The sequence below is a fragment of the Apteryx rowi genome, unplaced genomic scaffold (genome assembly GCF_003343035.1).
Source record: "Apteryx rowi isolate R43461 unplaced genomic scaffold, aptRow1 scaffold_54, whole genome shotgun sequence".
Taxonomy (NCBI): Eukaryota; Metazoa; Chordata; class Aves; order Apterygiformes; family Apterygidae; genus Apteryx; species Apteryx rowi.
Window position 1 is genome coordinate 1,754,402 of NW_020450805.1, and position 25,017 is coordinate 1,779,418.

The following is a 25,017-nucleotide window of genomic DNA, read 5'->3' on the forward strand; positions in this document are numbered from 1 at the left end:
AAATTAGACTATATTAATGAGCTTCCAAGAGGAAATAGGTTACTTTATGCCGATATTGACATTTGCTTATGGAAATATTAACTCTGTTTTAATAGGAATTAAAAATTACTGTAAGTTGTCATTCTAACCTGCAGATGATTAGTGTTACACTGTACCTCCTTGCAAAGATAATTTTAAAAAGATAAGGAATAGTTACTTCTATATCCGCTGTTTAATTAACATTCTCCTGAGTGCTGTATATGATTGTAAAACAGCACGACCTTTCTGACTGCAATAGAGGTGCACTGTTTTTGTTAAATTTGTCAGTGCGTGTCCCCTGTTATTTAACTCGCTTGCATTTAGAAGGAAGGAAGGGTGGGGAGAGACTACTTCATGCCATCGTTGTCTTTACAAATTAAAACAGATTCACTCCTTTTTCCTCCAATTGCTACAGCCACTAATTCAGTAGAGCAGTACACACTCAGAGGTGCCTTCTCACATGATGTGATCTCATTTGACTGTTAATTTTTCACAAAACAGCTAGGAAGGAACATGGACCTAAGCCATAGGATACATAAATAAGTACTGATGTGAAAATAAATTTGAAATTTTAAATACAGTTGCATCTGTTCATCTGAATACCGTGAAAGCCTGAAGCTTCTGTAGTGTTTAATTATGTGAGGGACCTGGACATCATACCTTAATTTTAGGTGAGCGTATGAATGTTTTCTGGGGAACTGTACAAATATCCCCCTTATATTCTGATTCACATCATAATGCCAGGCTGAACAGTCCTCTGTGCAGTATTAGTTTGAGCAGAAATACAGACTGTTGTGTTAGAGCATAATAATAGTAAAATCCACCAAATAAGCCACCAAAAAAGCCAGAAAGGAACACAAAAGAGTTACTACAAGACTGCTAGGATAACCGGAAGTTGTCTTAATTTTAAGCAATTATGGTTGACTGTTCTTTTCTGATATGAAATTAAAAATAAACTAGTTCAATTCTCACTGTGGTAAATGTTCAAAATAAATTGGCCATTTCTTATTTAAGAGGCTGGTATATAAAATAATCTTCCATATTTTTTATTTCAGTGTAATTTGTATCTCCTGTGCATCTAGATTTAAACAACACTTTTTAACTGAGGATTTTAGGTTGGCGAAACACACTTGCTTATTATGTAGGTGGGACTTCCTGGGATTGTTTTGAAGGTGCCCTTGTTATGCCTTTTGGCTGGGGCCTTTACCTGTAGAGGGCAGTGAATTTCCTGTGACTTTTTAATTATGTTCTGTGTTGAGATTGCATGTCCTTTACATCCCAATTCTAATAAAAATTCTGCCTTGGTGACTAACTCAGTAACCACAGAAATGTTGATTGTTTTTGTTATTTCAGGTGAGCACTCCAGTGGTTACATCGACCACGCAGGAAAAGCAGAAGGACAGTGATCAGTTTGAGTGGGTTACCATTGAACAATCAGGGGAGCTGGTGTATGAAGCACCAGAAACAATCGCTGCAGAACCTCCGCCCATCAAATCAACAGTTCAGACCATGTCCCCCATACCCGCGCATTCTTTGGCTGCCTTTGGTTTATTCCTTCGTCTCCCTGGCTATGCTGAGGTGCTGCTAAAAGAACGGAAACATGCTCAGTGTCTGTTGAGATTGGTGTTGGGAGTTACAGATGATGGTGAAGGAAGTATGTGCTGCGATTATTATGTTTCTTTGTAGACCACAGCTAGACTGTTTTACTTGAATTTATTTACGGTGTAATGCTTTAGCAGGAAGTTAGAATTGGTTTATGCAATTTGAAGAACTGTGTTGCTAGCATCCTTGCTACTGTATTATCTCTAAATATTAAATTCTTTCTGGTAAAGTTCTGTGGAGATCATCAGTATTCCAGAGTTCTCATCTAGATGTCAAAGTAATTGTAGTATAGGTGCTTCTAATGCTTGCAGGTGACACTCTGAGATGAGAGTGCGTTTGGACAGAATGATCCGAGTAGCTGAGAACACTCAACTAATTGAGCAAATGTTTACATTCCTGTAACCAAATGCAGAGTAACATGCATAGGAGCATAGCTACAACAGAAGTAGAATAAGCTGTTAGAGAGAACATCGAAAGAGCATACTGATCAAAACAGTTTGGAAGGAAAGTTAGCTTAATGATGTGAGGGGAAGAGAAGGGAGAAAGGCTAATGGTATTCTTAGATGTATGAACAGATGTGTTGAGAGGCAACATTGCATTTGTAGCCAGTGTCTTTGCAACCAAACCCATAGGACTGCATATTTTTCTAATAATTTTATTTCTTAAAGTGCTTGGAGAAGTTGAAAGAGTGTTACGTGAAAGGTGCCATAAGTACTTTTCTTTCATTATGACCTTGAAAAGAATGCTGTTTTTTCTATGCAGCGCTCAACTGAAGTTAGTCTTTATTCAGCAGCTCTATAGCGGACGTGTTAGCTCTTAAGACCGACTGAGAGCTTTCTCTGCTGCCCCTTCTGCTTATCTTTTTATTTCTCTTATATTTAGGTACAGGATAGGAGACAGGAATAAATTGGATAACAAAAATTATGTCTGGCTGATTACTTCAACCTCATTTGAATAGTAATTACCTGAAGGGCTGTATACAGTCCCTCAGATTTTGACATCCTTGAGTGATTCCAATCCCTTGCTGTTGTAGGCAATATTTTCTATCCCTTTTTTATAAAGAGACCAACACAAACCCTTAAATGAAGAGTTTTTTTTGGTAGGTTGGTTGTTTTTCTGTGTGCGTGCAACCACTGTTGCTATTGGAATACAGTTCCAGAACATTATTTTCCTGATAGATAGAAGCTGCCTTTAATTTTCAGCCTAAAATTATTTGTATCCAGTTATCATTGTGCCAGCATTGTTCTTCATCTTAAATAGCTCTTCTTTCTCTGATGTTTTTGTTTACAGCAACTGTATTCCCTCTTAGCCTTTGTTTTTGCTGGACTAAATAGTCAGTTTCTCCATTCCCTACACCAAAAGTTTGAATTCAGCTCTTTACCAAAGATGGGATGTTTGGTAAACACAGTAGTCCACATTAGTTCTCTGTATAAGGCATTAATATTTCCCTTTTCTGTTGGAAATGCATCTTTTCATACACCTAAAATCACCTCTTCTTGCTCCCATAATATGAAAATACGCACTTATAAATCCACAGTTTATAGGTTAAGTATGGTTTGTTGTCTGTGAAGGTAAATCATGGGCAGATGTTAAGTTTAGATTTTCTTCTTTTTGTCTTATTGTCATTTGGCTACATCTACAGTTTTGGAAGTCTATCAGACTTTTTTTGCAGAGGCCTTCAGTTTTGTTTGTGAAGAGCTCAGTCAAAGACCTGCCTGCTTCGTTGTCATTATTTTCTGTAAAAACAATAACAATAGACAAATTTAACTGCGCTGTGTGGGTATGTGTGTGTATAAAGAAATACATACGTACAAATACATATATATGTAATGTATATTTCAGTATAGACCTCTGATGATAAAGCTGATAAACTCTTAAGAATGGGGGAGAAAATTATATAAATATATTTAAAATAAAAAGTAAGCTTTTGAATGGAGTTGACTAATGTATTTTCACTGTCAAATATCTATTCCCCTATGCATGGGGAGGGAAGGTGAAATGCATTGTTAAATACAGAAAAGATTGAGAGACAGCTTCCTAATTTTATGTACATTTTGTTAATAAGTCACTCCATTATTTGTAATAAGTCTTCTTAAAGAAGTAATTACTTTTTGCTCGTAATACATAAAGGTTACGATTTTAAAATAATTCTAGTATAGAATTCAAACATGCAGCTCATCTGCTTAAAATTATGTTAGTATTTCACCATATAATCAACTTGAATAGCATCACAGCTTGGATTTTGTCAGTGATTTAATTCACAGTTGTCACATAAATATAAAAAAAAATCCTACATCCTCATAAACTACTGCAGCTAGTCAGCTGAGCTGCTGTTAGCTGGCCATGTGCATTCTTTAACTTGCCCTAGTTGCAAGGTTTAAAAAAAAGAAAAAAAAAAAACAGTTGAACCACCTTTGTTCTCTTCATTCAGAAATATGACCTAAAGTGTAATCAAATACATAATCATACTCACTAGTGGTAACAAAGTAAATTTTCACCCTGGAAATGGAAAATCAAATTTTCATAATTTTTATAGTGTTTGTTCTTACCAGAGTCCTTAAAGGATGTAAATTAACGTTTTCTTCTCTACTCTTTTGCTGCTGAAAGATTTTTGTTAAGAGAAGCCTAATATTAGAACATTTTGCTATAGCTGAATACTTGAGCCCTGAGTATATTTCTATATGTATTATATAAAAATCATTGCAAAGATTAACTGGCTGTATTGAACTATTGAAAGAAAATGTGGTTTTGATATTTCCTTCTTCGATCTAGGCCATATCCTGCAGTCTCCTTCAGCAAAYGTGCTTCCAACTCTTCCCTTCCATGTGCTGCGCAGTTTGTTCAGCACTACACCGTTGACTACTGATGATGGAGTACTGCTTAGGCGGATGGCGCTGGAAATTGGGGCTATACATCTTATCCTTGCTTGTCTGTCTGCTCTAAGCCACCATGCACCAAGAGTGCCCAACTCTAGTCCCAACCAGACAGAGGTAAGTTTAACTGCAGAATAATTACCACTGAGATGTAGTAAGAGTCTTAACTATAAAAAAGAAAACCTCACTGCTTTCATAGCCTAATCTTTATGGAGTAGGCTTTTGAATGAAGAACAGAAGTGATTAGAAGATACTTGATGAAGTAGTTCTGCCTTGCATTCTGTAAGCAAACACAGTGATCATGAAATTTATCTAACAAGTAAGGCTTGCCAGGAGGTATCGGGGGGGTAATGTGTTAATTGAAAACATGCCAGTTTCTTTCACAAGACCCTCCTTCTCAGCGCACAAGAGTCATAGTGTGCGATGGGTGGTGATTCTTTTTTTTAATTCTCAGTAGATAGTGTGACCTCATTACCTTATTTAGCATGCGTCATCTAAATTCCACTGACTGACTACACATTGCTTCCTCTTAAATGTCTCAGAAATGTAAATGAGTTGTGAGAATTAACAAATAAAATGCCTTATTTTTTTTAAACCCCTTTTTATAGATGGGGAAATGAGATCTTGAGACAAAAAAATTTTCCATAGTGTTTAGGCTCCCAAGTGAATCCTGAAGTTAAACTTTGGCAGAGTACTTGCCRTATTTTACTACCCGCTATTCAGAGAATGTGTCCCCTGATTTGTTAGAATGATGAGTTGCCATTTCTGCATGACAGACTCATTGTCTCAAAACGTGTATAAATTTTTTTTATTTTTATTTATTTAGTATTTTTTAATTAATAACTTGCCCTCTGTAACAACTCTGTGGCAAAGGCTTGCATGAAACAGTTCCTCATGGCTAAATATGGCTAAATGGTTGCAAAATACAGGGCCATCCATATTTTAGCAGCTCCTGATACTGACGACAGGATGAGCAAGGAAGAGGTGAAACTGTGTGTTAATTCAATTTAATGGCTAGTCAAATTTGAGAGGGGACTGAGATATCCTCCTCCTAATTGGGTATCAGGCTGTTGATGCGTTGACATCTCAGCATTATTGGGCTTTTGGGGGAAAAGGGCAACCATTGATTCTTACTTCTGCTTCAGTTCTACCGTGTTCCCTGGAACAGGTTGTCTTCACATAACTCATATCTATTAGGTGATAGATGGTAACCTGAAACTAGAGATCCATCAGCCTGCACTGAGGCATATATCTCTGAGGCAAGACTTTCCCTTAAGTGCTTTAAGTCAGTGCTCATGACAGTCCTCTTGAGTGTTAAAGGCACAGCATGTGCATGAGTGATAATATCTGCATGAGAATAAACATACTGCTGTTTCATCACTGACATGCATTACATTCCCAATTTAAAAGTCAAATGGTGATTCCAAAGTACTGTCAATATCGTACTTCACAGGTGATACCTTTTTTGCCATTGCAGTCTGTCTGTACATCACTTTTCTCTTCCTTCAAGTATAATCTTGAAAATCACTGAAGAAAATCTGAACAGAAAACAAAACTTTTCAGAGCCTTGAATCAAATATTACAGATTAGAGTTGGTCACCTACTTAAGTGACCTACTTTCCAGTAAGACTAATTGCTACTGAGTAATGCTAATGAAAGCAGCAAGCACTCACCACTGGAAAATCAGATCACATGTTTAGGGTCTTAAATACATATAAGAAAGGCACTAGTTAAAAGGGTTCATCAGAGTTTTTTTACATCTGTTGTGGTAAAGGTTAAATGATGTGATAAAGGTTAAAAATCAACTTAAATATTGAAATCATTTCATAAGCACTAAACAAGACAATATTAAATTTATGTTAGTAAAGTGCAATGATGCAAACCATTGGAATAAGCTGTCCAGGCACCTTAGGAGAAAAGTGATGAAATATCTCTCAGAACACTTTAAGGATAAAGTATTTCCCCCTTATTATCTGGAGAGGAAATCTGAGTGTGTGTTTCAGTGTCACAGAAATCATATGTCAGAGAGAYAGATGTAACTTATACCTCTTGCCAGTTTGGAGTATTTATTCAAAATCAGTACATGCTTGAGCATCTTAACATTGCAGACACGTACAGAAATACTTTAAATGACATTTCTACTTCCGTCCCCTTTGTCTAATTATGTTCTTAAACTTGACTAGATATTACTAGTTCTAATTACAGAGCTGTAGTGTTTAGCATGATACTGATTAGGTACCATTTTTATACTTACCATCATTTAAGCAATAGCAATATTTTAAAAGAGAATAAAAATGGGCTTACTGTCCTAGGCAAGTTGAAAATCACTTGCAACAATTTACCCTCCTGCCCTGTATCGGAATTCCATGTCTATGGCAGGTGGTTCCTGCCTAAAGCATGCAATTCTACTGGATAGTGATGCCTTCACTGTTTGTTAAGCTGTTAAATTGGGCTGATATCCTTTTGGAGAACAAAGGAATTTTAAAGAACCAACTAATAAGATGAGAAATGTGAAATTATGGTGACTTTTTTTTTTTTAGCCACAGGTGTCAAGTACGCACAACACTACATCAACAGAAGAACAGCAGTTGTACTGGGCTAAGGGTACGGGCTTTGGAACGGGCTCCACAGCTTCAGGATGGGATGTTGAACAAGCTTTGACTAAGCAAAGGCTAGAAGAAGAGCATGTCACCTGCCTTCTACAGGTGTGCAATAATGAAGTTTTGATTAATGATAAGCCCTTGAAATTTTAGGACTTGGATGACAAAAACAGAGCCTGTACTTTTTCAGTCATCTAGCACAGTAATTGTGGTATTTTCAGCAAACGATGGTTTACAAACTACTGTCTACATGAAAAATGGTATAGATCATTTTCTGAGGGAGGCTGTTTTTAAACTTCACTAGGCTACTGCATTAAAAAGACCTGAGTGGATAATCTTAGGTGACAGTTCAGAATAGACAGTGAACCAAGAAGCATTCCGGGATATTTTCTGAAGACATCATACATTTCTGTAGACRTAGCTGCATTCAGTCAAAAGGCCCATCAGAGAAAAAGGATGTGGGAATAGACTTTGTTTTATATGTGCAAAATTATCTTATCTATTCATTTCTCACATATTTTTGCTCTGTTTTAAGAAAATGCCCATAGTTGTTACTGAAGTGTCCAAGAATGTGGTGTTTTGCCAAGATAATGAAATCTCACTCAGACACACTATAAATAAAGTCCCTGCTATGTCAGTTAAATGACAATATTAAGTCACCAGTAAACATCCACATTTTAATAAAAGTCTGATCCCTTTCAAATGCCTCATATTAAGGAGAAATAAATCCTGCACAAGTAGGCCTTTAAGTCCAGTTGCTAAATTTGACCAACTCCTCTTATCTTAGGCCAGTGTGGGGAAAATGAGGTTTTATCTAGTCATCAAAAATTTAATTGACCAAACTGTCAACTCAAATGCATTAGTTAACCTCACTGCTGGGTTAGAGCACAAAGGAGATGAAATTCTGAAATGCCCATGCCCTGGCTGATGAAGATACCATTTTGATATAATCAGTTATTCCAGTCATTGTAGATTATAGGACATGAGTATCATGTCCTTTGCAAAAGCATAACAAATAAAATCCAAAACAATTTTCCTAAGCAAGAAAGAGTAGAGCACCTGAGTTACTCCTGGTGAAGCTTCCAGGCAGTATTCTGTATTATGCCCTGCAGAGATTTAGCTGTTAACTGTCATAAGTCATGAGGAAAGTAGGCATTTGCTTTGGGCAGTCAGTAATTGGAGGGAGAAGCAGAAAACTCTTCAGCACTTTGCTGAATACATCAGTCAGTTGTACAGTACTTTCCCTTATCCCTTTTCCAGAAGTGTTGTTTAGGAAAATTGTGCTGTGTAGAGAGTGCTGATAAGATATTGCAGCAGATAAATGGATAATGGGGTTAGGGCAAAGAGGATGAAAGCACGGAGAAGAGGTTTAAAAAAAGGAGCTTATAGCCCCTGAGATATCAAATAATACAGCCTTTCAAGCCTTGAAGTTACTTAATTTGAGGATATAACCACACAAATCAGCCACATGGAAGTATGTTAGATCATACATTTACAACACGTGATAAGGGCCTGTGGCTCAGCAAGAGCTACCATTGGGAAGAGCAGATGAGCAAATCTGAGRTGACTTCCCCACCTTTATGGAGGGGGAGGTTGTTCATGCTTACTGAAGTAAGAGCATGCACACAAGCAGTTATTCAAAGTAACTCTCATGCTCAGCATAAGTTGTTGCTTCATCTGTATCTTGAAATCCCATCCAAAAGTACATTACACTTTTTTTTTTTTTTTTTTTCCAGTTGTCATGAGCTGGCATATTTCTGTTTTGAGCAACTCTAGCAGCTTTACAAACTTTATAGTAATGGATCTCTTGAAGTTATTCAGAATAATTAGTTATTTAATTTTATAGTGAACCAAAGTCATAATCATGATCTAATAACTATAGAATTCCTTCTGAGATACCTTTGAGATTGATGAAATAAATACCAATACTGAATTAGCGAAGTAGCTAGTGAAGTATTTTGGAGTTTTCCTTAAGGAAGGAAAATCAAAGTTCTTTTGCCTAAAATAAATCAGTTTTGATTAAATTTTGTGTGTATTTCAGGTTCTTGCCAGTTACATAAATCCTGCAGGGAGTACATCAAATGGAGAGACTCAAACTAGCCATGAAGGCAGAGGACAGAACAGCAGCGCTCTTCCATCTGTTCTCTTAGAGCTACTCAGTCAGTCTTGCCTCATTCCAGCAATGTCATCGTACCTCCGCAACGATTCAGGTAACGTGTTGTTGGTGTCCTTCTAAATCAAAGTTGGCTTATATCTGTCAAATACAACAGGGAAACAGTGCAATTTATATAAACAATAGATAATTCTTGCCTGTTTGTTTCCCATTTTAGAATTCTACTATTTCATGGAACGTTCACTTGAGTCTTAGAAAACAAAATAATAGTGTGTGTTTGAAATACCAAATTTGTTACATGAATTTAAACTTCTGTTGTTTTAATGTCCTTTTAAAAATTTGAAATTCACTTCTTAAACTATTGAAATTAACTTGAAAACTGTATTTCCATCTGAAAAGTTTGTATTTTAGTTCTTACGTAGACTAGAAGCTACACGGGGAGAGGGCATTTTAAACAAGACCGTGATTCTCACTGAGAAGAAAAATGTTAATTTTGTAAGAAAATCAAGCAAGTATGCCTCTGAAGTTGGTAAACGTTGGAAGTATAAAGTTCTGGGGCAGTCCTGTCTTACTGTGTCTGATTATTTTGAGTTATCTGTCCTGCAGAGCTTTTTCTGCTTTGTTTAGGAAATTCACAAATTATCCAAACTCTTATCCAAACTGCAAAATATTTCAAAAATGCAGGAAGAAAGTTGCCAGATGTTCTTTTTTGTTTTGTTTGTTGCCCTTTTTGTAAGGAATGACAAATGAGTGGTATGTTGTCATCATGTTTCTGCTCACTAATTTTAAAACAAAGATAATTTGATAGTTTCCATCCAGTACATTGCACTTTATTGTGGAAAGCATTTAAGTTGTATGAGGTAGTGTCAAGCGGTATAAATTAAGCAAATGCCTACGAAGAACTAATGGTAAAACTAGCAGACTGGGTTTGTGATAGTGTTCAGTCTCTTGAGATGACAAGCTTTTGTATGAAGTTATTGGTATGTTTTGGGTTTTTTTTTTCCCCCGCCTGAAAAGTGTTAACATGAAGTTTCTGCAGTCTGCTTTAGCCTTAGGTTGGATTTTTATTCAGATACGTTGTTTGAAAAGATGGATTTAATCCCTACATAGCAGAAAGGGTTGTTCTAAATCTGAATAATTCTACTTGGATTGAACCTGATTTTTGAACCTCTCCTATTGTTGGAGTAACTGATATTCTGGTTGCATTATTGTAGCGTTTGGATTCCAGTTGTAGGGTGCAGTTATGGGGGCTATTTTGTTTGTTTGTTTGTTTTTTTGAAACAATGGTACATGGCAGAATATATTTGATCTCTGGAGGCAGAAGAAAAATCACCTGCATCTACATGTTTACTATATAGCGCTAAATAGAGCAAATACTATGTAGGACAACAAGAACATGGCTCTTCTACCTAATCTGTGGTAACTAGGGCATTACATAATCTTGCGTGATGGAATGGAAGTAGTTCAAAAAGTCTTCCAGGGCCTTATAGTAAAAATAAAAATATGAGGAATGCTTCACTTGCCAATCCAAGCTTGACATCTCTCTCATATTTTGTAATTAATTTATTGGTTCTATTTTGCACATAGTGCAATGAGGAAAATGAACTATGTAGATTTCAATCCAGACTCATCATTACAAATGAAAATCTCCTGTAGAACAATAAAGTAAATGCTGTCTTTCTAACAAACATGCACAAATTCTTCTGTTATTGTGGTAGAGAGGAAAGGTCATTCAAAGACCTGGCAAAAATGCTATCTTATCTAAAGGATGAAGCTGATAGTTCTGGATTGTCACTGAATCGCAGCTGTCGAAATTGCTTTCTGCTGTTTCCTATGGAAAAACATATCTGACTGTACAAGCCAGCTTCAACTGGAGAACAGCAGTCAGGTGCTGACAGAACAGATGAGAGATGTGGCTGGTGGAGTGAACCCAAAGTTTGGCTTTCATGACCCATTTATTTTCGCAAAGTACAAGAAAAAGGAAGATCTTCAGTGGGAAATGTTCATTTTAGATATGTTTTCCTTTGTGGATTATTTTTATTTGTGAATAGTTGATTGGCAGGGGATGTTCAGAAATTGTATGTTGTGTTTGTGAATTAACAATTGGTAAAGAGCGGACAGAACAGATACTGCTTTTTCATAAATGGATATGTAATTGTAAATATAATAGCTAAGCTATAAGCAAAACCTTGCTTTTAAGGGAAAAGTTGTTACCTACTATTTAGATTCACGAAGGATGAGAGTATGTTCATTGAGATTTAAAACTGTAAAATCTCAAAGTTGTTATGCTTTATATTGCTTGCATCAATGTATTATCTTGAATGCTTCCTGATGTATTTGTTCCAAATTCTACAGATAGAGCCATAATTAACAAGGTACTACTGGATTTAAAAAAAATACCTCTGCAGGTCTTATATCAGTCAAGCTTGTCTTTGAAAACTTAAGGGGATACCTGTTTGTGAGGGAAACTTGTAAAAAGGCATGACTTTGGGAGAGAATATTGTCTACTCTTCATGCATATTTGAGTTAGAGGCATTTAGCTTGAAACGGGCCCCTGAAAATAGTTTGTCTTAGTAATAGCCAGGCAAAATTCCGATGCAGTAGTTACTGTTCAGTTCAGAAGCAGACAGATAATTCTCACATTAATGAGTCTGAGTTGTAGAAGCCACTGGGGTCCTCTGTCTCACTCTCAGACTGCCCGGAGACATGGCTGGCAGAGAACCCAGCTGTTGCAAACGAGGCAGAGCTCGAAGCTTTGGAACGAAGCTCTGCTACAGTGCTCAAAGACTGAAGAGTTCACTTAAACAGTGTGTTCTCTTCCAGAGTGTTTGTATTTTATAGCTAGAGCATTGCAGATGTTGAAGCTACTCCCCACCCTGCCCCTGATCTTGATGGCCAATGCAGTGTAGTTGAGCAGGCTTGATTCTTTCATGTTAGACGTCCTGGTTTTATTTCAAGTTTCTCTACTTTGAATAGCTATCTCCCTCTCTAACAGAGCTGAATACCTACACAGTAGGGGTAGGAAAAGGAACAGCATTAGTAGTAAAACTCATGTACACACAATCTTCTAGTTTTCAGACCAATTTACCTTCTGTTATCAAAAAGTACTTTCATGAGGAAGAGGCAGGTAACTGTATTTTCCTGTAACATGCTGGACTGAAAAATGAGAACACCGCATGCAGAGTACTAATAGAGTGTTCCCCAGTTCTGGCATCCCATCAGGAGCAAGCTGTACTGAGCAAAACACTGACAGAAAGCAGCAGTTTTCAGCAACTCCATAACTTGCTCCAATTTGAATGGCAGTTAGGGGGACCAGTTAAAGCTTATCCTTAGGTTGGAGCTATTTTTGAGCCAGGTTTTAGGTTTTGCTGTAAACCATTGCAACGACAATGATCTTCATGTATTATATGAAATCTGCATATGGATAAAGTTATGTGGGAAGACTTTCTATAACAAAATATAATATGCACTTAAGATGCTAGGTTTGCTGTGTACCTTTATTGCGCAGTAGGGTGACATCACTGAGATGATACGAGATAGATACTACATCTTTTGGTATTTATGAGAATTTTGTATTTTGTTTACATAGGTTCAGTTAGCTACAGGTATGATGCATCTTCCTTGCAAAGTCATTTTGGCAAAATTTTTGAACATGTCCAATATTAGTATATAAAATTGGCCTCTGTCACAGTTAGAAACTTATCTAGGATTTTTTTTTAATTGCATAAGTATGTTTTGACATCCCTGCTGAACTTGCCTCAAATATACATGAACTTGCAACACTAAATAAAAGGAATATTGATCAGATGAAGATTACTTACATATTTAGAAACCTCACCTTGAAGTAGATCTTCACAAACCAAGCAGATTGCTCAGTCACATTCTGCAGCTTCCTCTGCACCAGAGCAAGGTGATTGTGAAGTCCTTGAAAACTGTGAACTGACCACTTTCATTAATTTCCTTAGTTGCTTTTTTCTTGTAGAGAAGGAAAGCTTATCTCTCTATGAAGGACTTTTCCTTCATATGCAAGATAGATCATAGCTTTATGCACAAGAAGCAACAGCTGCTGTGATCCTCACCTTATTTCTTGATTCTTCTCATCTCCCCCCCTCCGCCCCCAGCAGTGTTTGTGTCTCATATCTTGTCATGGAATTACTGTGCCTTTTATTCTCTTTTAATTTATAATTGAAAAAAGGCTGTCTTTATAACATGGTAAGATTTTTAATTACAATTTTATTCCTAAGGACTTAATTCATGTTTACATTTGTACAGTTGATGTTCTTAACTTTCATGTCATAGAGCATCTAGCACATATTCAATACTGAGCACTTACTTTTTACACCAAAAGCTGTCACATAAAACCTTTTTATTCTTGTCTCATATACAGCGCCTTTCGTTTGAAAGAGTCGCCTAATATCTCCATCAAATATATGAATGTTTCTCTCCATGAACAAAATGCTCAACAGTAGAATTTGCACCATGCAGCAAGAGGTTCCCAGCAAACAGGTGACCATCAGATTCTAACTGGAGTATAGTTGTGTAGGAGGTCTAGGTTTTGCTATTGTAAGAGTAATTTGACTTAAGTTTATGAAGACTAATACCAGTAGCTAGTAACTAGTAGTTACAAGTAGGAGAGAAGAAAGAAGTGGTAGTAATAGTAGTCTTTGTGGCTAACAATCTGCGTAGAGGAAAGGCAGTGGAAGGGAACATGAAATAGAAGGAAAATCAAATGTCCTTTAAGACAGGGGACCATTTATTTTTTTACAGACTTTGACAGTAGAAAGCCCAGTGAAGCTGGGACTTCTCAGTAATGCCATAGTACTAGGTAGATTCTTCTTGCTTTAAAATGTAGTCATACTGGCTTGTCCCTAAACTAGTATTTGGCAAACCCAGAGATGACTTACCCTTGTTTGAGGCCAAAGAGTGAGAGAGATTTGGTACCGTCTCTTTCTTGGAAGACAGGATGCATAGCAAGCTGCAGAATTCTGCCCAAATTCTCTTTGCTTGAATTCCCGGACTTACTGGAAGCAAGTGATACTGTGCTTTTTGCTGGGATTTTCTTGCAGCCCTTTCTTTCCATGCTCCCCTCTTAACTGTCCTTTCTTATTTGGTGACAGAGGCTCTATATAGTTTGATCTGCATAGCTTTTAGCGTTAAATCTGTTTAGTCTTCCTCAAGTTTGACTGCTGAAAAGATGATGCTGTATTTCCTTCCTTCAGTGGAATGAGTTGAACATAATTTAAATGGCCAGTACACTTCTGTAAATAGTTACTTTTTATTTTCTATGTGAGGGTTTTACTAAAAGGATTGTATTTACTGACCATCATGTTCTATTTTAATAGTCAAATACTTGCTTTTTCATAGTTTGTCAAGTAGTGTAGCATCTTGGATCTGTGGATTCGTTAACTGTTAGACTGTTTCATCCTGATACCAAGTACCTCATTGTGAACAGTAGTCTTGATTTAGTAAGTACATACTATGGAGCAGTGTTTGAAGGTGAATATATTGCATTATTTTTCCTTCCTGTTTTGGAATACCTTCATTGGTTGAGGCTTTGTCTATTAAAAAATGTTGCTTTTCAGGCCTCAAGTCTCCACCTTGGAGCTTTGAACTATGCTAGATTTCCTGCTGATGTTAATATAGGGTATTTATTTTCTCCTAATTATAATTATTCTGAAGGCATGATAAGTGTTGCTTCACTTTTTGTGTAGTAGTCCAGTTCTACTGGACTGAGTAGGCTGAGTATTTTAGGAAGCTTTTGTTCCCTTATGGCTCTCTGACATCTGACTTGTGAAAATGACTCCTGAAAGTTAAGAGCACTACACCTTTATTCATCCATTGCTGAAGGTATGAAGGAACTACTGCAGTGTAAATGTTGAACCCTCATGAAATTTTGCTTTCCCCAGACTTTTGTCTTTTTGTTTTTACTGAACCTAATAAGTTGCTGTTTAGTGTTCTTTTTTTTTTTTTTTGAGAGCAAGAGAGAGACAGGGAGACACCGTAGGTGTGTATTTGACTAAAAGTATAAGTACTGGAGCTGTGTATTGGCACTTGTTTAACTAACTTTAGACCCACGTAAGTACAGAGACTCCAGTATTACCTGTTAAGAGAAGATACCAGACTTCTGTTTTGAAACCAAATGTAGATCATATGCCAGGGCAATCTCTAATGATAATATTACCCTACAGCTTTCTTTAGTGAAAGTCAGTACTGTCTGTGAAATTAGAAGTACAATGACAGTTTAGGTAGGCAGCAAATAATTAACCAAATTAAAAATTTGACTGGTTTCCATAAGTGTTAATGAACTCATTCTCTGGTAAAAGAATGATATTGGACCTGTGCTGCAGCTGGTTATAACTTTGGGAATGCAATTTATGCTTTACTGCTGAAGTGTTTACAAGAAAAGGTGCAATATCTCACTCCAGTGCTGCCATACTAGTTGATTCACAATTCAGAGAAGAGTGCTATGCATTGAAATGACACAAAATAAAAGTGCTTGTTTTATTTCATAAATTTGACAAGCTTTTGATAACTTCAAGATAAAATGAAGAGCAGTAATTTCTACCTGGACTTTGCCTGAATTCCTATTTCTCTTCAATTTTCAGATTCTTGTAACTTCTCAATTTAAGCTCCTTGTCAAATGTCCTTGTATCATGAGATTACTGTGATAATATCCATAAGTATGTAGATATAAGAAATACATTGAAAAAACTTTCATAAAATATTCACTCTATTCTGTAGTCTTAAGTCAACACAAATAACCTGCATAAATCCTTTTGAATGTAGATTAGTTTTATAGAATGCTGTGGTGCTTCATATATTGAAAATGATTATACAGTGTCAGAGATTTGCTAAAGACTATGGATAATGAATAAATTCTCACATCTGCACATGCTTCCTTCCAATGCAGCCTTATCTGTTTATTGACTCTTATAGATGAGCCAGGATTGATTCAGAGTAACAAAACCAGAATGTATCATCTTTCGCCTTATTCTTTCATAGATCAGCGTAGTTTCTGAAATGGCAGAGTTTTTGCAACTGACTGAACTAGCATTGCCAAATTCATCCTGTTGTAGATCCCTGACCTTATTTTATGCATGTGCTTGTTCAGAAATGACTTCCAAAGGCTCCATTGGTTTAGCAGTCAAGAAGTTCTGTACAGTAATAAGCTACTATCTATACAATAGATTTGTTTATTTGCTGTCATTTTATGGAGGGACTGCATGTTCACTTTGCAGCCTAGGACAAGGAACTGAGCTGATTTTCAGAATGGAGTTTCTCCGTTGTTCCTCTGTCGCACTTTTAATCCTAAGGATGGTATTTCTTTAAACGAATGTTTCTTTTTTTCCTAATATTTTCTACTATGTTTTTAATCCTATGCTCTCAAAGTAGCTTTTCTAATATAAGAAAAATGTGGATGCAGTCATGTATACAGAAATTTGTATTAGCTCAGACAGTCTGCAGCCTTGGATCAAATTCAAAGACATGCATTTGTTTAATTTAAAACGTTTAAATAGTCTAATCAATTTTAATAGTCTAATTGCATGTTCCACGAAGTATATAGCAGAGTTGCAAGTCTAGGCCTAAATCATAAACAGTGCAAAAGGGGAAAATGTGTTCAGGACCTGGTCCAGAGATAGTAAACTCTTTCGGGCAAAGATATAAAGACTGTTTTACATACAGCGCAGTGAATTTTTGTGTGATGTGTTTTATTTTACTTGAAAATAAGTATCAGGATAAAAACATGAAAATTGTATTTGATTCAAGTTAAACACATTCTAATATGGAAAATGTAACTTAAGATTTTTTCCTTTGCAGAACATGTGTTAGTGTGCCATTGTAATTTTTAATAATTCTTAAAAGTACTAAAACTATTTTTCACACCACTTTTAAAGGATTTTTAATTAGAAAAGCACATCATTAGTATAGCATTATGATTTCAAATACAGATTCAGTAAAGGCAAGAATATCTAACCTTTTTCAGCTTTCTACAAGACTAACAAATGCTGCAGAATATAATCAAGAGTTAAAACTTTATTTATAGTATTACAATTTTTTGGTATAACAGTGTTTCTGTTTCCACACTTACTGTAGATTTGTGTAAATTGTAAGCCTACTTTATAGTGATCTAAAAATAAAATCCTTTTCTCTTTTTTATGGTCTCAGATATACAGAGACATATTACACAAAACTACAGAAAGCATCATGGGGCTTATATATGTATTTATGTATTTTTCTAATTCATCTCTTTCTATGTTGTGATTGTTTTCAGTGTTTGCTTACATTTCTTGTCTTGCATGTTCGCTGGCAATAAAACAGTGCCATCTGTGTTTTCACTGTTTGGGTTTCATCTGTTATCGGTGTGAAGTTGAGTATTGCCTGCCTTCATTTACATAACTTAGCACCCTGACTGGGCTCACAGAAATATTTAGCAGTCATTGACGGGCTTAGCCAGCTACTTTGCTCTGGAATGTGTTTGATAATCTTTTCGGACTGTGTATTTTTTCTTTAAATTCAGAAATCATTCTTACTATCTCTGGTCTCAGCGCTGTACACTCTACAACTGATGTTCAAAAATGTCATCAAAGTGTAGTGTAGATGTACACAAAAACAATAACAAATAAATTGAGCACAGTTCCAATAATCCCAAGCAGTGCTAAAATAGATTCTTCTTTTTCCTCTTTCTCCTCTTGCCTTTTTACATCTTCCAGTGTTGTGATGGCGGAGGTCCCCATTTTTTCTGCAAATATCTTCACCAGTACTCTGGCAGCTAGCTAGAAGAAAGAAAGCAAATGGTAAATCTGGTCTGCCAAGCATGTAGCTTTGATCTTTTTCAAAAACAATTCTGTACTTTACAAAAGATTTCTTAATGCTCTGCTTATTGAGTTGTATTCATCTGGGGGGGAGTATTTTTTTTTCTGGTATGAATTATATCCATGTTAAGTGATTGTTCTGTAGCTACGGATTTGGTACAAGGAGTGAAATGATTCTAGCTTGATGGCTTCAAGCCAATTAATACGTTTTATTATAAAAGATATTTAAAGGTTGGCATCATTCAATTAATTTGCTTCCTTATGAAACACCAAATTGATGAAAGCAGGTATCTGGTCATTATCAAATACTCTGAAATGCCTGGAGAAATTATGTGAATTTTTAGCTGTTAATTATTTAACTGTAACAGTATAATAAGAGTTGAAAATATTCGTGTCTGCTGGTTTTTAATGTTGAAAATATTCCTTCTTAATACAATATTACAGTCTTTTTTTGACCACTGAGCCATAAGTAGGCAATTGCAGGTGAGATCTTACCCTTTTACTTGTTTAATAAATCAGCTTTTGGACATCTATGCAACAGTAAACATTTGAAGAGACAGACATTTTCTGTTCAATGTAAAGGTTTTCTTATTATTGCAGTATGTCAAAGGACAGTAGTGCTTTCATAAAAATAAAAATTCTGTGCAATATAAAGACTCGAGATAGATATTTACAAGTATGCATATGATTTATTTCCTTTTTTTGTTGTAGAAGTGAGGCTGACAGGTAGTCTCCAGTACTTAGCTGCTCTTGTGGTCTTAATTTAGTCATATATCCTGTAGAAACACGTTCCCAGAAAAATTCTGTTCTTTGGTTTACATGCTGATACTGTGTATAGTCTGCTATTTTAGCCTTATTGATCAGAAATTTCTAATTTTAAAATAAAATTTGATTGGACTTTTTACTAGTCCAGGTAACCCCAATTTACTGAAGATTTGCAATCAGATTTTACAGTGCAATAACATTTTTCTCTCTTGGCAAACATCTTTAATCATTGAAGATAAACATATTTCTGCTGTGAGTCTAGTTAAAGACATCAGCTCACAGCATATTTTACAGAAAGGCTTAAAAAAAAGAGAGAGAGATGTTTCTTACCCTACATTGCATCAGGAATAAAATGTCATCGGACATGCTCCTTGCTTGCCAGCTCAGTGGCAAGCCAGGCTGTTACCTTCATGAAGGGGCTGCTCTCCTCCTCCAGACAGACCAGGCAGGAGCATGAACAGTCCTTGGTAGAGAAGTTTAACAGGGCAGCTGCTAACGTTACAGACCCTGCCAAATGCCTGGCCTCGTCTCTCGGTAATCCACTCAAGTCAAGTGTAGTCAGAAAACAGAAAAACCCCTTCTGGTAATGATCCTAACTGTTGACTAATTCTYGTCAAAACTGAGGATTTTTTTTCTCAGGTGATGTAGAGCAACCAAATGCCTGCCGTTTGGTTTTGCCTTAAAAAAAAAATTACAAACACTTCCTGTTTTTATTCAGTTACATTTAGCTATTTATTAAGACTGTACTTCAGAAAATGAACAGCCTTTGATTGACTCTGTGGCAGCCGCCTGGAGAGGCTTTCTCGCGTCGACGTGCCGTAATTCCAAATGCGGTGAACTACGTGCCGGCGCACGCTGTCATTTTAGTCCAGATTGAAAAAGGCTGAAGAGAAATCTGCTTTATCGGCAATAGTGTAAACGCTGTCACACACCTGCCTTCAGAGCCTCTGAAAAAAATCCCAAGGTATTCTTCGGAGCATTGCATAACTTAGCCAGGCAGATCTGCGGAGAGGAATGACCGTGGCTTTAGCTGCGCGCTGTGGTGAGCTGTGACAGTGATTAAACCTGCGCTTGGCACTTGCTGAATACGGAAGGAGCTGCGAGGCGCCCTTGCAGGCACCGAGTTGCATAAAGATGTGCGGTGGCTCTGCCCCTTCATTGGCAGACCCGGCACATTTTAATCCCGTAACAGCAGCGAAAGTGCCCAGCGTGAAGAGGAGGAGAGTTAACTGTACTTCGGGGGGTTCTGATGAAGTGCTGCATGACAAACAGCAACATTAAGGCGTTCAAGCTGAAACAGTGTTTTCTGCCTTTTGTCTTTTTATGCTTTGTTTGACAGGCAGTTGCTTCTATGGGAAATACTGCTTCTAAAGCTTTTCCTCTTTTTATTCACCACCCAAAGAATGCAGGTTAGTGTGTAATTCATGAAAACACAGATTTACAGAAAAATACTCCTGTTCTGATTTCATAGCAAGCAGTAGGTAAATTAGGGAGGTATATTTTGCCTGTCTCCTGCCCCCTTTTGGGGAGTGGGGACATGTTCTGAAGTCTTTTCTTCTTCCCAATCTCTTCGGATAAAAATCCACAATTTTAGCAATCTCTGTAAGCAGTTGTGTTTCAGATCCATTTTATTCAGTCACTGTATGGTATACAGGCTGGGGGTATAACGTGTGTTTTTATTGATATAGCATAGCTCCTCGATATGAAGGCAAATAATTTTTACCTGTATTGTACATATTGTTCGTTGAAAAGTATTTAAAAGGATACTTGCAAAATCAAACACTTCTGAATTTCAGAAAGCTTATGCATAGGAAAAGTCATATTTGTATTGAATTCAAGCAGAGGAATGTAACTGGAACCCCGGGTCAGTTTCCAGAACAGCATGTTTTAGAAATTACRAGGCATTGTTTGAAACGCAGTTTTCAGTAGTTTTTGTGGGAGTTTTTAAAGAAGCAAAAGAAGGTAAATCATTGCTTTAAATACTTTCATCTTCAAATCAATTTATTTACACATTTAATATTTCTTCTCAGTATTCTTTGAAAGTGTCTAAGTTAAATTTGTTTTCTTAGTAGATGGACAGCATTTCATATTTTACATGTATATCTTTTTTTAAAGGTAAATACCATGTTTACAGTACAGTAAATTGCATGGTACTTCTACTTTATTTAGCCCTTTATCCTGAAAGTAATGTTGCCTTGATGAAATTCTTTGTCTTTAGAAGAAAAAGTAATTAGTTTAGATCTCTGGCATACCTCCCTTAAAAATGTATTTTAATATATGTGTATAGGCTTCCCTTTATATTCTTTTATTCTGAAAAGACTGCTACAACTTCAATTGTTCTTTGATTGTTTTCTTTTTGTGCATCTTCAATGTATTTCTGTATCAGTTTGGATCCATGTAGAGTTATTAAGATGGGATGGGGGAGCAAGAGGACAGCCTGTGTGGTCTAATCATTCACATTGCTGAGATTAATCCTCACATGTTAGAAACTGCTTTCCTTTTTAAAAGGAGAGAAATAGTTTAATGTGCATCGTTATTTAAAGATTAAGGAGGTATTTGGAAGGTAAGAATCTGTCACTTTGTCAATTTAACACAATCTGGTATGAAAGGATTCAAGGTCAGCAAAAGAATTTCTTGCAATATTGTGAAGTAGAAATGGTGACAGTAAAGTAAATTCATCAGCTCCACCAGCTAATCAAGAGGTATCCACAAAGAGCAGCAAATGACTCTCAAACGGTTTCTTGGTGTGGTTATTGCCATAGTTGAGTTCTCGTAGCAGCCTTCCGTTTTAATAGTTGTAGGGAGCTGAGGAGACAGTGCCTAACTCAAACCCTGGGAACCAGCAAGTGTCTCTGGGCTCACTGGAGGGACCAGCAGCTCCAGTGACCCAGGATTCAGATCCACATTTAGTGTGGACCTCAGTTCGGCAGCATTTCTCCTTCCCTGTCCTTCCACTGTATTGCTGTGCACATCTGCAGGGACATGCAGTGAGCTGGTTTGGAAAACAGACCTGGGTAAAATAATCAGCCGACGCAGACAGGAGCAAGAGGGAAGGGACACTAACTTCTTAAGCTGTCAGTACTGTCAAAGAGCTGCTGTGTGAAAAAAGATTGGCAGGCTTAACATTTCTTGGCTATAGTRAAAACTTACGGAGTTTAACCTAGTTTGGTGAAAGCTGGTATTTATGAATATTTTCCTTATGGCTACGATACATCCCCAMTATGACTGAAGTGAGTAATTTTGAAAGAACTTGATTTATGCATAATATTTGATGTTTGGAAAGGTGAGGAAATATTTTATATTTGCATAAAACAACATCAGAGTCTGGAATTGCATTTTGTGTGAGCCAGTAATAAAAAAAAAAAATCTGTTTGGGGATTAATGAGGTAGGTGGTTATGCATGTTTTGAGGTTTGAACATTAGTATCCAGAAATGTTCTAAATTTAACTGTTACTTCCATCAAGGCAAAGCTTTTAAGCACTTAGTAAGACTTTGGCAACTCATTGACACCTGATTTATGTAGCACCCCAAGGGCACAGTAAATTCTGTTGATTAGAGGTTATTGTATTCATTATGCTTGATGTTTGAGCATTTGTACTGCATGGGAATAGATCTTAGGCAATACAACTGTTTAAATGTCGTATTTTAAAGGTCTTCATACTTCAAGAGGGAGTTGCCAGGCTATCTTGTAAAGAATCAGTGGTATAAATTCAAAGWAGTACAACCTTGATCCTTAAATGATCGTTATTCTGCTATATGCTACTGCTTTGAGTACTACATTTCAACTGTAACATCACATTTACAAAAGTAGGAAATACTGTTAAACAAGGTGTAAGTTTTCTTTTTTTTTTCCACATGCATTTTTATGGATTAATATAATTCTGTGTGTTTTGAATAAGATGTCTTGCACCTGTAGAGAGTAAATGCTCTGAAAAAGATTGCATGAAGCTTGCAAGTTAAAGCAGAATGTAAAGAAAGATATGAAGGAAAAAAGTGGACAGAAAAGCTTAAAAGAGCTGTCTAGACTTGAAAACTTATTTAGGATCGAGTGCTGTAATGAAATCCAAAAGATTATTCATGCATCATTTGTCAATGAAGACTGTTTTCCCTTGTAATTGTTCTGCATTTTCTGTAAGATGCAGAAAACTACCAAAATATAGTAGCAAATGCATCCTGTAAGTGTTCTATGAATTATCTTGTTTTCTTCTTCAACGGGCTCAAGGAAAYTCTCTTTATCAGATCTGACAATTTTTCAGTTAAAATTGTAGAATAACAGAGCAAGGCTGTGTCTGCTGAGAGATGCAGTAGCATGCACGAATTGAGATGAACTAGCCAGCTCAGCCTGAGTGAGAGGGTGTGGATGTCAATGCCCCTTCCTCCTCCTTGCACCCCTTCCTTCTTGTTTTTTTTTTTTTTTTTTTTTTTTCTTCTGAGAGCTAAAAAGAGCTACTGTTTTGTTTCTGGGGGCTGTCAGCCTATTTTTATGGCAGAGGAGGCATGTGATGACCTTCAGTCAACAGTGATGGACACGGTCAATTTGAGCCAGGTTTCAAAGTCTTTATTTATTCCTCTGTTGAGAAAAGAGGAAGAATTCAGATCTGTGAAAGAAGGTTCCCAAGCAAAAAGCATCCTTCCTCAGCAGCAGCATCATTACCTTTAGATTTCTTACCATTCTCACTCACCCCTCTTTCACGTGTTTCACTTCAGCATTGAAACTGATGTTTTTGACGCTTCAGCTATGTGTCTACATCTTGCAGTAATTTTCCTGCTGATTGAGGAGCTGCAAAGCCTTTTGGCTATTGCCTGGTTTGTCTGGTTTTGTAACTTAGTTACTGATCCAGAATATCCTTGGAAAAATCCAGGATTCTCTCAGAACTAATCTCAGAAATTCCTCTAATTTGTTCCAACTTGTCAGTCTTCACTCACCAGAAATTTATCTGCTTGAGTCTCTTACATCTGCTTTAAAATAGTTCTGTATTCAGGAATCAATTAGAGCTTTATAAATGCCACTTAAAATAGTTTGGCACTGGGAGTAATGGAGTAATACCAGTTCTTGTGCTATGCCCTTTTTGGCATCAGCCTCTCTGAGCACCAGTCAAGTTCACCACTGCTTTATTAGCCATAAATATGGTGAGAATGCATGCCATTATTTTATCAAGAAATGTGGCAGGTCTATGACAGTTGAGCAGCAGTTTGGAGGAAAAACTGAGCCAACCTGCCTGTGGAGAGTGTAGCAGTGACATATCCCATTTTGGTTTTAAGAGAACTATTTTAATCACTCTCCTGATGAACTGAATAAACTCTGGAGATGGCAATGATGCATATCTGTGAGCTAGAGGTTGAGTTTCAGCCCCAGCTGTGTTTGACTGGGATGTGGTGGAATGGAAAGGTGGAAAAAAGAGAAGGTTTTTGTGTTTTGTTTTGTTTCTTCTTCAGTCTCCAATCTCACATAGGACATGGGGCAGTTGCTTTTCTTCACTGGTTTTGAAAAGAATCCCCTGTATGAGTACTGTACCTTTAAAGAGTGATCAGTAACAAATTATCAAATCAGTAACAAAGTATCAAATTACTGAGCTGTTATGTTCATAAATTTTCTTGTATTAGGGGATTCTGTTAACTGAATTTTGGCTTCCTTACTGGGCAAGCAAAGGGAAGCAGAGTAGCAAGAATTGATTCTAGTCAGGAAGGTGGCTCTTGGAGAACAACAGTACTAAAACAAGTTCTGCTTTCCCCAAGGTGCTTGAAGCATCCTCCACTTGTGAGAAAGAACATTGTCCCTGTGAGTTCCCAGATGACTGCGCTTAAAAACACGTCCCCYCAACCTAGAAATTACCAGCAATCTCACTGTGTTTTACCAAATCTGTTCCCTCTGATTTGTTGTCTTTTGAAAGTAGTTTTGGAACAAAAGTGTGAAATTTTTGCATCCCATGAAATCTCTAACTTTGTGTTGCAAAAGGGTATGAATATATATTTATATTTTCAACTCATTTAAGGTATCAGACTGTTTCCTTGGTGGATAGTGCTGGTGGAGTAGAATTTGATTAATGAAATTTTTTGAAAATGCCAAAGCTGATTATCCATTTGAATGGTTAATAATGTCAAAAACTTATGAATGAAAAATTGTAAATTTGTATTCTAACTGTACAGTGTTGCAGGAAGTCGTTATTGTAACTTGGAGTAATTATGAGGTATGTAGTAAACATTGTGGAATTGAGATCTTTGAGAATTAAAAA

General features: G+C 36.6%; 1 protein-coding gene across 1 annotated transcript in view; it reads left to right on the forward strand.

Annotated features, from left to right (window-relative positions):
* The window catches only part of BIRC6 (baculoviral IAP repeat containing 6), a 201,436-nt gene that overhangs the window by 131,829 nt on the left and 44,590 nt on the right, over positions 1 to 25,017 (forward strand). The window contains exons 62-65 of the mRNA XM_026081224.1: positions 1,372 to 1,672; positions 4,393 to 4,610; positions 7,034 to 7,198; positions 9,135 to 9,303. Of these exons, the coding sequence (XP_025937009.1) occupies positions 1,372 to 1,672; positions 4,393 to 4,610; positions 7,034 to 7,198; positions 9,135 to 9,303 (853 nt within the window). The remainder of the gene's footprint in view (positions 1 to 1,371; positions 1,673 to 4,392; positions 4,611 to 7,033; positions 7,199 to 9,134; positions 9,304 to 25,017) is intronic.